The following is a 14,357-nucleotide window of genomic DNA, read 5'->3' as shown; positions in this document are numbered from 1 at the left end:
CTTCTTAAGACAGTCCTTTGAAAGACAGTGTGCTGATTTGATTACTTAATGAATGTGAAGTACATGTAGTACTTCAACATGGGTACTCATTTCACTTATTTAGGAAATTGATTTACTTGGTCTCTGGGTAATAATTTCAGTGTGCTTTTTTAAAAGTAGTGATGAATTTTTAGTTTTACTTCTTAAGGGCTTTTTCTTCCATTTGTCTTTTGGTGAAAAAAGAAATTTTACCTGAAGCCCAGATTGGGTTCTCTGTGGATCTAGTTGTGTGAAATAGTTGTGTGGACATTGTTCTATATAAAACTCAGATTTCAGTAGTTACTCTTGAACTCACTGTAGATATGTGTAACTGGTTTTTTGAAAGAGGTGACATTGTAGGTACAAGTCGAAAGTGACTTGTGCATTTCCACCCATTGCCTCTTCAAATCAGCCCTCTCAGCTTATTCGTTTCTGCCCTTGGATGAAATCCCCGGCAGGTCCCAGAGCTTTCTGTTCACTTTCAGGTAACAAAAACCTTAGTTCAATATAAATAACTTAATTTTCATCCTAAAAATGTATCTCTCTTTCCTCCTTTCAAGCCTGCTCCACCTACAGTCTCCAATAGAGGTTGAGAGTTTGGCCTTTTCTCTGTTTCTGCACATTACTTTCTCTACTCTACACTGAATGTTTCCTCTAGGATTAGATTGGAGGTGAGGGGAGGAAGAGCGAGAGTACAGTTGCCGACCTACGGTGTTTGTAACCTGGCATTTTTTGTTGTTCTGGGGTGTTGCACTTCTCATTGCTGCTGTAACAAATTACTGCAGATTTGGTGACTTGAAAACAACACCAGTGTATGTCTCATATGGCCATGAGTCCAGGCCGGCTCACCTTGTTTCTCTAGGTTTTATAAGGCTAAAATTGATGTCTAGTGCCTGTGCTCCTATTGCAGAGGCTTTGGGAAAAATCCTCTTCCAAGTTCATGTTGCCAGAACCTAGTTCCTTGCTGTTGTAAGACTGAGCTCCCAGTTTCCCTGCTGCTGTCACTGGGGGCTGTTTTAGCTCCTAAAGGCTCTCTCCTATCCTTCATGTGGGCCCCTATGTCTCAGATATATCAAATCCATCTCATGCTTCAAATCTCTGACTTTTCTTTCTGTAGCATCTCTTGCCTCCATCTGGAGAAAGTTTTCTGCTTTTAATCACTCATGTTTTAGGTTGGGCACATCCAGATAATCCGGAATAATTTCCCTGGAGATTTTAAAGTTCGTAACCTAATTGTATCCACACAGTCCGTTTTGCCTGACAGATTACAAATGCTGATTCATTGCACCTGTGGTATATTCGTAGCCCGCTTCTCAGCTTTACCTACAGTTTCCTTGGCACTGGTGACATTTCCTTTGTCTGGCCTTCTGCATCAGGCTTCCACGACCCCATTCCTCTGCTTGGGCCACTTTTTGGATGCAGTACCTCTAAGATGGCCCAGGCCTTCTTCTTCCTTGAGATCCACATCCTATCCGTAGAAAGCTAGTGTGTCCTTTGCTCCTAGCTCTTGTCCTTTATCTTGAACCTTCAGAGTCTGTTCTCTACAAAGAGTAGTTTACTCTGGTGCTTTCTCCCTACAGCTTTTAATTTTTGCAATTGTTTTTTCCTCTAATTCTTAGTGGCTTTCTGATCATCAGATTCTTTTTGAAACATATAACTCCCTCTTTGCATTTCTCTTTCTTTTTTCTTTGTTTATTGATTTGACACACACACACACACACACACACACACACACACACACACATATCGATCAGTTGCCTCCCACACATATCCCAACCAGGGATCGAACCTGCAACCTGGGTATGTATCCTGACCAGGAATCGAACCCATCATCTTCTGGAGTAAGTGATGGTGCTCCACTCAGCTGAGCCTCATTGGTCTTGGCTCCTATTTTTCTTTGGGCACCGTGACATTTCTTTCCTTTTCCTCATTTTTTCCCTTTCTGGCCAATTCTATCAGTTTACTTTCTAGGTTTCTTCTTCTATCTGTCCTTTTATTTGCTTTCAGTGTTGCCTCTGGCCATCCTGTCTTTTCTTTATGTACTTTTATTCCCTACACACTCCTCCTGGGGGACTGGGTCCCTTTCATGTTGTATAATGTCCCTATATTCTGATACGTTGCTGGGCCTTCTACAGAAGAACAGCTACAATCCATGTCTTTAACATTTGCTAAAAACCTTAACAAACTAGACACTAAACTCTTTATTTTCTCTGCTTTATTGAAATATAGCGGACACAAAACATTGTGTAAGTTTAAGGCATTCACTGTGATGATTTGATAGACATATATATGTTAAGAATAATATTCACCGAGCCACTGTAAAATGGAATTGGAACTGTCATCCCAGAGGAATTGCCTTGTAAGTCTAAACTCCTCATACCTTTCAAATGTTAAAACAGGGCAAACCAACCTTTGGACTGGGCCTAAACATTGTGTCAAAAACAACTGCAAAAATAACAAGAAAACATATATTATGACTATAGGACTAATGACTACTAGAATAAAAATTAAAAATATTGTTAAGCCCGGCTGGTGTGGCTTGGTGGTTGAGAATCCATGAACCAGGAGGTTATGGTTTGATTCCCCATCAGGGCACATTCCAGGTTGTGGATTCGATCCTCAGTAGAAGGTGTGTAGGAGGCAGCCTGTCAATAATTCTCTCTCATCATTGATTTTTCTATCTTTCTCCCCCTCTCCCTTCCTCTCTCTGAAATCAATAAAAACATACAAAATAAACATTGTTTAAAATTGGCAGTCACAGTTTTAGCTTATCTGCACCAATAGGAATTCATTCAAATTGGTGCAGCCACTGTGGAAAGTTAAAAATGGAACTATTTTATGGCCCAGAGATTCCACTTTTGGGAATATATCCGAAGAAACTCCAAACACTAATTAGAATATGTGCACCCCTATGTTCATTGCAGTGTTATTTACAATAGCTAAGATTTGGAAACAGCCCAAGTGCCCATCAGTAGATGAGTGGATAAAAAAGTTGTGGTATATTTACACAGTGGAATACTACTTGGCCATAAAAAGGAAGGAAATCTTGCCTTTTGTGGCAGCATAGATGGACCTGGAGAATATTATGTCAAGTGAAATAAGCCAGAGAAAGACAAGTACCATATGATTTCAGTTATATGTGATATCTAATGAACAAATAAATTAACAAAATAGAAACAGACTCATAGATACAGAGAACAGACTTACAGCTGTCAGAGGTGGGAGAAGGTTGGGGGAGGTTGTGTGAAAAAGGTGACGGGATTAAGCAAAACAAAACAAAACACAAAACCCCAAACAACCAACAACTCAGACACAGACAACAGGATGGTGATTACCAGAGGGAAAAGGGTGGTAAAGGGAGGTAGAAGAGAGTAAAGGGGGTATAAATGATGATGGAGGGAGACTTGATTTGGTGAACACACAGTATAATATACAGATGATGTATTATAGAATTGTACACCTGAAACCTATATAATTTTAACCAATGTTACCCCAATAAATCTAATAAAAATTAAAAAATGTTAATTTACAATCTATGTTGTTAAAGTATTAGTAGAACTTTAACAACAAAAACAATTACTCTTCAGACAGACAGAAACTGAACTGATTTGATGACTGCTCATGTTATAGTTTTGAATGAGGTAATATTCAGTTAAATAGCCAACTGTTAAGATTTTTTTCCATTTAAATAGTAGATATTTATTTCTGAATACTGAAATATTGACCTCATTCAAATTGCTCACCAGGCCTTATACAATTATGTGTTCTATGTATTTTCTGCTCAGTGTTTTCTTGATAGATATTTAATGAATTGTATACATGTAACAATATATTGCTGTATCGAGGTAAACTGCTATTTCAGAGCTGTTTTAAAATCTACAGCTTCAGTGTCATTTTATACCTATTCAGTGTAGTAGGTGTTTCAACGTATGTGTGACTAGCCATGATGCACACTGACCACCAGGGAGCAGATGCTCAACGCACAGGCATGGAAACATGGAACAGACTGATGAATCTCAGAGGGAACGGGGGAGGGGGAGGTTGGGAAGAGATTAACCAAAGATGTTATATGTATATTAGAGGCTGAGTGCACGGATTGGTGCATCACTGGGGTCCCTCGGCCTGGCCTGTGGGGATTGGGCCAAAACCGGCAGTCCGACATCCCCTGAGGGGTCCTGGATTGCAAGAGGGTGCAGGCCAGGCTGAGGGACCCCACCGGTGCACGAATCCATGCACCGGTCCTCTAGTAGTGAGTAATTTTTTTTTTTCATACACAGTTTTTAAAAATTTTTTTTTATAGTTTTGAGTGATTTAAAACAGGTTCTCAATGTTCTTAGGGCCCCCCCCCACCCCTTTAGTAATAATTATTCCCCAACGTCTCCATTCCTTCTTTTCCAGTGAAAATCTTTATAGAGAGCTTATATTATCTATACTTACAATTTAGAAAAACAATATAACATCTCACCATACTGTATAATAAAACAATATTATTTCAATATAAACAATGGGCCATGACTACTCAAGAAGGTTCAACACAGTCACACTCTTGAATACCTATGCATAACTATTGGTAAAGCTAAAAAAAAAAAAAGAAGAAGAAGAAAAAAGAAAACACTCTAAAAAAGTATGACTGTAGAGACTATAATTTATAAAGTAGTAGTTCGATTCTTGGAAAAATCCAGTGTATATTAAGACCACAATAAGAAATATTAAATATGTAGCAATTTACATATGATTTCCAGTTTACATCTAATTCCATTGAATTATAGTTTAGGCTTAGATAATTATGATTCACTCTTTCTCTTTTTATTTTATTAGTTTTTATATAATATATATGTACATATGTATAATTATTGACTTCAGAGAGGAAGAGAGAGAGAAGCATCAATAAGAGAGAATCCTTGATCAGTGGTCTCCTGCATACCCCACACTAGGGACTGAGCCTGCAATCCGGGCATGTGACCTCCTGGTTCATAGGTCAATGCTCAACCACTGAGCCACCCAGCGGGATTTGGCTTCTTTTTTAAAACTTCTCTCACTCTTTTTCTCCCCCTACCTCTCTCTCCTCTCTCTCTTTTTAAGGTATGTGCACCTACCTGCCTTCGGGAAACAGGACTTTTTTTTGTTACTTATTTATTTTATTATGTAGGACTAGCCCGTGTGTTGCATAAAGTCCAGCACACCTTCCCCCTGCAAATCTTGGTAGTATCACCTCAGTCACAGTGGCAACCAGATGGCCCAGACATTTTCCAAATGCATCCTAAACGGTGTTAAAGATTGTTGAGAATCACTGGCTTAGAGGGAAAAAAAGGAAACGAAACAAACCATTATTCACATAATAGGATATTACTAATTAGAACAGCCAAGAGAGACGTTACTAACTACTACCTTTTATTGGAGTGTCAAATGGAACAGCTTATAAGATCCTAAATATTTATATCAAGGTGCAATGAGGGAATTTTGACTTAAGTGCTTGAACAGTTTGGTAGCAAAAAACTGAGTCAGCTAACAGCAGAAACTACAGTGTCTGATGAATTGTAGCACCCTCTAAAACTTGGCAGACATTTAACTTGCTGGGCTCCTTAGGTGATCCAGTGTTCTGAATTTTATGGTCTCATTTCTAAGTGGATATGGCATTTGTATACATTCAGGTGTTTTACATTGCATATCACAACATCCCAAGGTTAAGATCAGGAGGAAATCTGATTGAACTGCCCTTCTCCTTCAGCCTCTTCTGTCTTAAGCTCCTTTCCTATGCCAGAACAACCTCTTACTTTAGCAACTTAATTGATAGATACTGGTAACAATTCTTATATATATGTGAATATATGTGACTTGTATTTTTTTTTAGTGAGGTATTGGCCTGTAGCAACATCTAGGTCACTTAAATCCTTGTTTTGAATGGTGCTTGATCAATGTTAGATTTTTAGGTGGTAACCTCTTTTTATATGTGTAATTTTTATATAATTTAGCACATTGATTAAAGTTAAGTAGTTAATGAGTATTTCAGATGTGATGGAGAAGAGAATTAAAACTATAGAATGCTTCACTTATCTGGGGGAATCAGTACTAGGTATTTGATAATCGTTGCTTATAGTTATCAGAGTCTGTAACGTGGTTGGCTTATTTACTTTTTAATTTTTATGATACATGGAGCGGCTCTTTCAATATGGTATGAGATAGCTTCAGGTACAGTTGTAAAAAATACACACACATATGTTGAAATTGTTAATCCTAAATCTTACTGACTTTATGAAAGGCAGATATCTTCAACTGTCTAATTATCTATAGTGATGTGAATGTAATTTTACTAGCCTGATGTGAATTTGAAAAGCTGTTTTGGTAAGTGTTTTACTTCTGAAGATGATCTAGAATACTTTCTTCTCTGTACCTCAGCTCTTTTTCTCTCTCTCTTCTCCAGGCAGAACTACACGTAAATCATTCCAAAACAATTAATGCTGCTTTAGTCACAAATTATTGATTTTCCATTCATAGTGTATGTAGAGTGGCTGCTCTACTTAGATTCTAAAATGAGGCTTTTAATTGTGTTTTCCAGGAAGATATGAATTTAAATGAAGATAAGAAGGCACCATTGCGGGAAAAGGACTTCAGTATCAAAAAAGAAATGGTGATGCAGTACATTAATACTGCTTCGAAGACAGTAAGTAAAACTGTCAAGTGGAAAAATACTGCTGAAACACGTGATAGTATGAAAAACAATGCATTTGTCTAATGAAGTGCGTAAGTTTGTGGGAAACTGGAACCAGAGGGCTTTGAATGTATAATTAAAGGCACAAGAACTACAAGATTGTTTAATTTAAAAGTAGTTCTCATCTTATAACTTTTAAACTGCTTTTGTATTTCAGCCACTCACATTGCTAAGAAACACTGTGATTAGTTGATTTATTTACTGTAAGACAACTTTTCTTAAGAGTGAATTAATATGTTTATTGACTTTATGTCACTTGTAAATTGAGATAATATTTGTATTATAGAACAGTGAGACTGATTTTACTCTAACTGCTTAAATCTGGATATATTACAGTGGCTTGGAGGCATATCTTTAATGTGAGTTTTCCTATGGAGAAAGTAATCTTGTAGCAGATTATAAATGTAGACATAGAAAGGAGCATTGAGCATTCACTTGGCTATTAGTTCTAAGAAAGATGAAATATGTGGGTGGAAGTAATGAGTAAATGTCTAAGAAACCATGACCGGCACACAGAATCAATTACATTTATTTCATGGACCAAAAATTGAGCTTGACCAGTCATATAAACATTGTAAATAAATAGGTTAGATGAAAAATATAAAATGGAAGCTAATGAAGCAATCAGTAGAAAGACTGTAGGAAATGATTTTGGCTGAAATTAAGATAGAATTGGATTAGGGAGAAATGACATACTGGAGTCTCACTGGATACTTTAATCTAAGGCCAGGTTAAATGAATATGAGTTACTTATACCTTAACTCCATTTATTTGCTAGACCAGTCAGTGACTCTCTGGTATTTCTTTTTGAAGGAAGACTCAAATGATGTTTAATTTTTAAACGTGTCTCATGCTCTGGCAGGCTGATAATCAGTTGTAGGAATCACTGAGTACTGTGACTTCAGCTTTTTATATAGATGGGCTCTGTACCTGCTATTGTAATATAATATTGTCTTCATCATTTAATGATACTTGGACATCACACATTAGCATTAGGAACCAGAGCTCTTATGTTTTAGATCAATTTATTTATTCTCTGTTTCATCTTACTGTACCTCTCTGGTCCTTAATTTCCTCATTCATAAGCTGGAACTAATATCCACATGGTTTGTTGTTAGAATTAAATTGTTTATTCCAAGGTTAAAACAAAACATTTTATTATTATCATTTTTGATCCTCACTGGAGGATACGCTTATTTATTTTTCTTTCCTTTTTAAAAAAATTGATTTTAGAGGGAGGAAGGCAGGGAGAGAGAGACATCGATGTCAGAACATTGATGGTTTGCCTTTTGTAAGTGCCCCCACCAGGGATCGAACTCAAAACCTAGGTTTGTGCTTTGACTGAGAATGGAACCAGCAACCTTTCCATATATGGGACTATGCTCCAACCAACAGACCCACACCGGCCAGGACTTTTTTTAAACCCTCACCTGAGGATTTTTTTTTTTTAAATTTAATTGATTGAGAGAAAGAGAGATGTGTGAGAGAAACATTGATCCCTTGTCTCCTGCATATGCCCCAACTAGGAATCGAATCTTCTATCTTTTGGCACATGGGATGATGCTCCAACCATCTGAGCCACCCAGCCAGGCAACATAACGGATATTATAACCGGTGGCTGCCTCTGTGGTAGCAGTGGTGTTAGTAGCAATTGTTTGTTGTTTTCTTTTTCTTTGTGATTTGTTTATTGTTTGTGCTGTTGAAATTATTATACCATAATTAAAAATGTAAGTAAATGTACATCAGTAAAATACAATTTTACTATTAGTGAGTCTATATTTCTAAGACATTCATTTGTTCATCCATCTCATTTATTAAGTTTCTATATGTCAGACACTATTTTAGGCACTGGAGGTAAAGCACCAAAATAATCTATCATGTATCTTATGGAACAACATAGGACAACACAGAAAGGCATGAAATAGGTGAAATGTGATGTGGAAGAAATAGCAAAGGTTGGGGTAGAGATGGTAAAACTTTTATATAGAATAATCAGGGACGAGTACCCTGTTTGGGAATTTTAATCCAACAAGCATGAATTCACTTAATATAATTACAAGAGATATAATATTAGAACTGGTTTAGAAAATCTTGTGTTTTAATTCTTGAATTTCAAGTTTTAAACAGACTTTTTAATGGAGAACAAACCATTTTGAACTTCATTATAGTGGGCCTCTTTCAGTTTGCATTCACTGATGTTAAACTTTAATCCTCTAATCATTTTGGACTAAGGTTGGAACTTATTTACCAGAATTAGGTAATTAGATTATCAGGATTGAAATAGATTAGTTATCTAACGTGTGATTAAAGCTTTGGCTCATTTAATTAGTAAATGAGGATCATGGCTTTTCCTAAGAGGGTTCTGAGTAATTTGGCAGATGTTTAACGCTGTAGAAAGTTCAAGCTGACCAGTCATCTATTTTTGCTCTGGAAGTAGAAACACATTTTATTAACTCTAGGATAAGGACTTTGTCATGCCAGTATATTTAGGTTAATGAGTACTTAAATAGGTTCTCTGAGAAAAACACAATAAAAATTCATCCATAGGTTGTTTTAGAGAAAATGTGGGGAGTTTGTATCAGATATACTTTTGTTTTCACTTTAGCCTTAGAATTTGCTTTGAGATTCTTTTTTGTGGATAAGCATTAATATAATTTATATTGAAGTATGTTTTTGTTGATTTTAGAAAGAGAGGAAGGGAGAGTGAGAGAGCAATACCAATGTGAGAGAGAACCATTGATTTGTTGCCTCCCAAATGCCCCCTACTGGAGATTGAACCTGCAGCCTGGACATGGGCCTTCACAGGGAATCCAATCTGCGACCTTACAGTGTGCACAGGATAACACCGAACCAACTGAGCCACATTGGCCAAGTTGCATTAATATAACTTTTTAGAAAATAGTACTAGTACCTAGTTGATGATTTGAAAATGCTTTAGAAATGTTAACTCTTAAAGTAGCACTAACGTAGATAAACTTGGATTATAGAAGGGTGAAAAAATCAATCAAGTTAAGGTTATTTCAAAGACCTTAGTAAGTTTCAGTTTAGATAGCCAAATAGTAAAACTTTCTTCAATTAGGAAAGATTAATAAAATTTTATTAAGCAAATATCATGTGTAGAGGCTGTAAATGCCAGATTAGCATTTTCCTAACTTCCTAGGGCATGCACATATGACCTTGATTTGGCCAGTACAACTTGATGGCCAGGGAAAGTCAGGGCTTCTCAGAAAGGTTTCCCTCCCTCATGAAAGGATCCAGAGCAGGAAAGCCACCTTTTCTGCCATTGAACATGTTTATGGGGGTATAGTTTGCTTGGGATGAGACGTCTTGGAGCTGCTGCTCTGGTCTGATGCAGTCCTGTCTCCAGACGCTTCCATTACGTGCGTGAGGTGATGCGTGCTCTTCTTTAAGATGCTGTAAATTGGATTTTTGCTTTGCTGCTGTAAGCATCCTGATATACCATCCAGATACACTTTTGCCTATGCAGGATCTCTCTTTATCCTTATTTCATTCTGGAAATTACTCTTTCCATCCAAAGGAGCACCTTAGAAGACCCTCCCCTCACCCATTGTACTCAGAGCATAGATGAGAGAGGTACTACATGGTCCAGGGGCCATTTCCTGGTAAATGAATTGCCTCAGCTGTTTCGCAGCAAGTTTATTGGAGAAAACTTCTTCCAAAAGGAATGATACAGATTTTACTTTTGTTTGATTACTAGCTAGAGGGTCAGACTATTCTGTAATTAGTGGCACAGACCTTGAAAGTAGGATGTGACATGATAGTCCAAATCAGTGGTTCTCAACCTTCCTAATGCCGCGACCCTTTAATACAGTTCCTCATATTGTGGTGACCCCCAACCATAAAATTATTTTCGTTGCTACTTCATAACTAATTTTGCTACTGTTATGAATTGTAATGTAAATATCTGATATGCTATATGTATTTTCCGATGGTTGCGACCCACAGGTTGTGAACCGCTGGTCCAAATGGAAGTGAATTCACAGTTCCCAAACAGTGTAAGAAAATTCTGGAACAGAGAAGAGGATCTCTTAAGCCACACTTGCCTACATATTTTCCCCATTTTCTAAGTGTAAGGGAACTAGCATTTAATATATGGAGCTATTACATATCTGTATCTAATTATGCTTAATCTAACAGAATAGTTCTCATCCTTCATTGTGGTTTAATATTCTTAATCCTTTTCTTCCTTTAAAATTCTTAAAGCATTATTTGTAGATATCACTGGTGATTTTTGCAGATAAGATTCTTGTGCTATGAGTAGACAAACCAGGCTTAGGAATCACTATAATAATAAAAGCGTAATATGCTAATTAGACTGGACAGACAAATGACCTTCTGGATGTCCTTCCAGACATCCTTCTGGACAAAGCTGCCGCCCAGGCAGGCAGGGGCCGAGGCAGAGGCGTTAGGGACAGTCAGGCAGGCAGGCAGAGGTGGTTAGGGGCGATGAGGCAGGCAGGCGAGTGGTTAGGGGCGATAAGGCAGGCAGGCAGAGTGGTTAGGGGCAATGATGCAGACAGGCCAGCGAGTGGTTAGGAGCCAGCAGTCCCAGATTGTGAGAGGGATGTCTGACTGCCAGTTTAGGCCCGATCCGACAGGGATCCCTGAGGTATCAGGCCTAAACCGGCAGTCATACATCCCCCAAGGGGTCCCAAATTGCAAGAGGGTACAGGCTGGGCTGAGAGACACCACCCCCCACCGCCCCCCCGCCACCGTGTACAAATTTGGTGCACTGGGCCTCTAGTATGCAAATAGATTTGCTGCCTTCATGCTAACACTAACCTTCAAGGAAAAGAAAGTTTTTCATTTTTTTTTTTTAAATATATTTTACTGATTTTTTACAGAGAGGAAGGGAGAGGGATAGAGAGTCAGAAACATCGATGAGAGAGAAACATTGATCAGCTGCCTCCTGCACACCCCCCACTGGGGATGTGCCCACAACCAAGGTACATGCCCTTGACCTCAATCGAACCCGGGACCTTTCAGTCTGCAGGCCGACACTCTATCCACTGAGCCAAACCAGTGAGGCGAAAGTTTTTCTTTTCTTCTTGATTTTGGTTGATCAAACCTAATGTTTGTTATACCAGTGTTTATATTGGTGCATATTTTCTTATGGGTGCTTGAGTTGTACTTAGGACGAGCTGGCTCTGGCTACATTATGTCTGGGTAATGTGAGTCTCCCAGACCAGGTTGACAGAAAGTTGTGAACTAGTTTATACAAAACTAGTTTATACACAGTTAATGAATGTGTTAAAAAGGACACCTGAGAGTAGGATTTAGGTCAGTGTAATATTTATCCCCCACCACTATTTCAAAGTGAATAAAACATTCACTTACTTTTCTCTTTTCTTTCTGTCAAGGAGACTCTTCTATTTGTTTTTCCACTTTTAGGCTTTTTCAGAGTAATCTGTGTCAGTGCAAACTGAAGTCCTGAGAAGCCAAAACTTACATCCCAGAGAGTGGAAGGAGGCAGAGGGTCAGATGATGAGAGCGAGTGAAAAGGGCCATCAGGGAGGCCAAGTATGAGAGAGAAGACAGGAGAACCTGGTCCTTTGTGGGGAGGTAGAGTTTTAGGGAGAAAGAAACTTAAGAGTTTTTAGGGAAATTTTGTTTGTGCTACATACACAGTGTTCAAGCATTTATTCTGTCTCCAAGAACCATTCAGTGGAGATAAGCATTTGCTCATCAGTGCTTCTGGAGTTGTCTTTTTCTTTTTTCCAATTAATTTTTATATGCAAGATGAGGACCAGCTGAACCTGTTGATTTCTGTACAGATTACAACTGGACTGCTACCTGTCAGTGCATACATGTCTTTTTTATTTTTGGTTGTTCCACTAGAGGTGGATAAAATGCTTTAGAAATTTCTCCTTGTAATTTATACTTCTATTTCCTCTGTCCCAACTTGGAATTAAAAGCCCTTATAAACTTCATTTCCCCCTCCCCCCTCCCAGTATGCCATCAGAGTCTGTATCACATCTGCACATCATGATCATTTTACGTGGGCTGATATCTAATAAGAATGGTCTAATTTCACATTTCTAAGCTTCTTAATTAGAACATCCTTTAGTTCCTATTTGTGTTTAGTGTTTTTTCCTTTTTGATGTATTTTTTCAGGGAAAGAAGCAGAATTCCTGTTTTATAAGTATGCCTGGAAATTTGCTAGCTTCCTTTGACTTTGTTTTCAACTTTATTTCCCAGTCCGTGTGGTCTGCAGTCAGGTGACTGCAAAGGCTCCTTCCAGGAATGGATTGGAAAAGTGTAGATAGTGTTTCACTTTACTCCTTGAATCCTTACCTATTTCTATAGTTCTTGCTTAGACTTCTTTAATAAGAAATACAATTAAATATCAAATATTGTAGAACATTACTTTAAAAGTCATACAGAAAAACTATAACAAGTTTTTTAAGCAGTATGGTAAAATGAGTCTAAACTGAGTAAATCTGGAGGGCGAGAGATACCAAAGAGAAGCCAGAGGGTACAGAGTCTGGATTATGCAGAAAGTTTCTTTTCCTGCTGGGTGCACGACACCCCCTCGTTTGGGATCAGCTGTGAGTCATTTAAGGACCACAGCATGGATGTCTTTGTTGGTTGCCCAGCATGCAGCACTCTCAGGTGCGATCCCTGGCCCACATCCTTCTCAGGTGTGCAGCGTGTGCCCTGCCTATCCACAGACTGGAACTTTTTGTTTATGTCCAAACTGCAGCATTAATTTTCTCTCACAGCACAAGATGGGTTTTTTAGATCGAGGAGCACGTGTTAGTAGGGTCTCAACAGTTTTTCTTGAGAGTGGCTTTTCACATGGGCTCCCTGTGCTGGCTTAGAAGACGACCAGCCGAGCCTGCACAGGTGGGTGTACATCTAGTGGGCCGCCCCTGCTGTGTCCAACAGTGGGAGAAACAGAAAGGGCAGCACCCCTGAATCAAGCTACTGGACCATCATCCCCCACGCCCTCCTGCAGCCACAGTCCAGAAGGCAGGGGGCGTTTGTGTGGTCCCCCTGCTCCTGGTGGTGCCCCCCTGTTGGGGAGCCAGTGCACATGGTTGTCCTGCCAGCACCTGACCGCTGACCGGCTGACCAAAAATCCTTCCACCTTTAAGTGTGGCTTGTTGAGAATCACCATGACCTGAAGATGTTTCTTTGAGATTAGTTCTTCTAGGGAAAGAACATATAGTTCAATTTAAATTCTCACCAAATTTCTCATTGCCTTGTAGAAATTACCCAGTTATTATTTTTTTTTAAACTAATTTTGTTTTAATGTATCTCTTATTTTATTTTATTTTATTTTATTGATTTTCCACAGAGAGGAAGGGAGAGAGATAGAGAGTCAGAAACATCGACGAGAGAGAAACATCGACCAGCTGCCTCCTGCACATCCCCTACTGGGGATGTGCCCGCAACCCAGGTACATGCCCTTGACCGGAATCGAACCTGGGACCTTTCAGTCCGCAGGCCGACGCTCTATCCACTGAGCCAAACCGGTTTCGGCTACCCAGTTATTTATCTTTTTGGCTCCAATAAGGTTTTCGGAATAGAAAATAAATCACATATATTCAATTGGTTTTGAGGTGTAGTTCCCTTACAGTGAGGAGCATAGTCCAGTTTGACAGTT

The 14,357-nt window shown here is 38.7% G+C and overlaps 1 protein-coding gene across 2 annotated transcripts in view; it reads left to right on the top strand.

Annotated features, from left to right (window-relative positions):
* The window catches only part of DIAPH3 (diaphanous related formin 3), a 565,715-nt gene that overhangs the window by 66,437 nt on the left and 484,921 nt on the right, over positions 1–14,357 (top strand). For both annotated transcript variants that reach the window (XM_059684797.1, XM_059684796.1), the window contains one exon: positions 6,575–6,679. In XM_059684797.1, the coding sequence (XP_059540780.1) occupies positions 6,575–6,679 (105 nt within the window). The remainder of the gene's footprint in view (positions 1–6,574; positions 6,680–14,357) is intronic.

The sequence above is a fragment of the Myotis daubentonii genome, chromosome 2 (assembly GCF_963259705.1).
Source record: "Myotis daubentonii chromosome 2, mMyoDau2.1, whole genome shotgun sequence".
NCBI lineage: Eukaryota > Metazoa > Chordata > Mammalia > Chiroptera > Vespertilionidae > Myotis > Myotis daubentonii.
The sequence above is the reverse complement of the archived record's forward strand: the minus strand, read 5'-3'. Positions and strand labels throughout refer to the sequence as shown.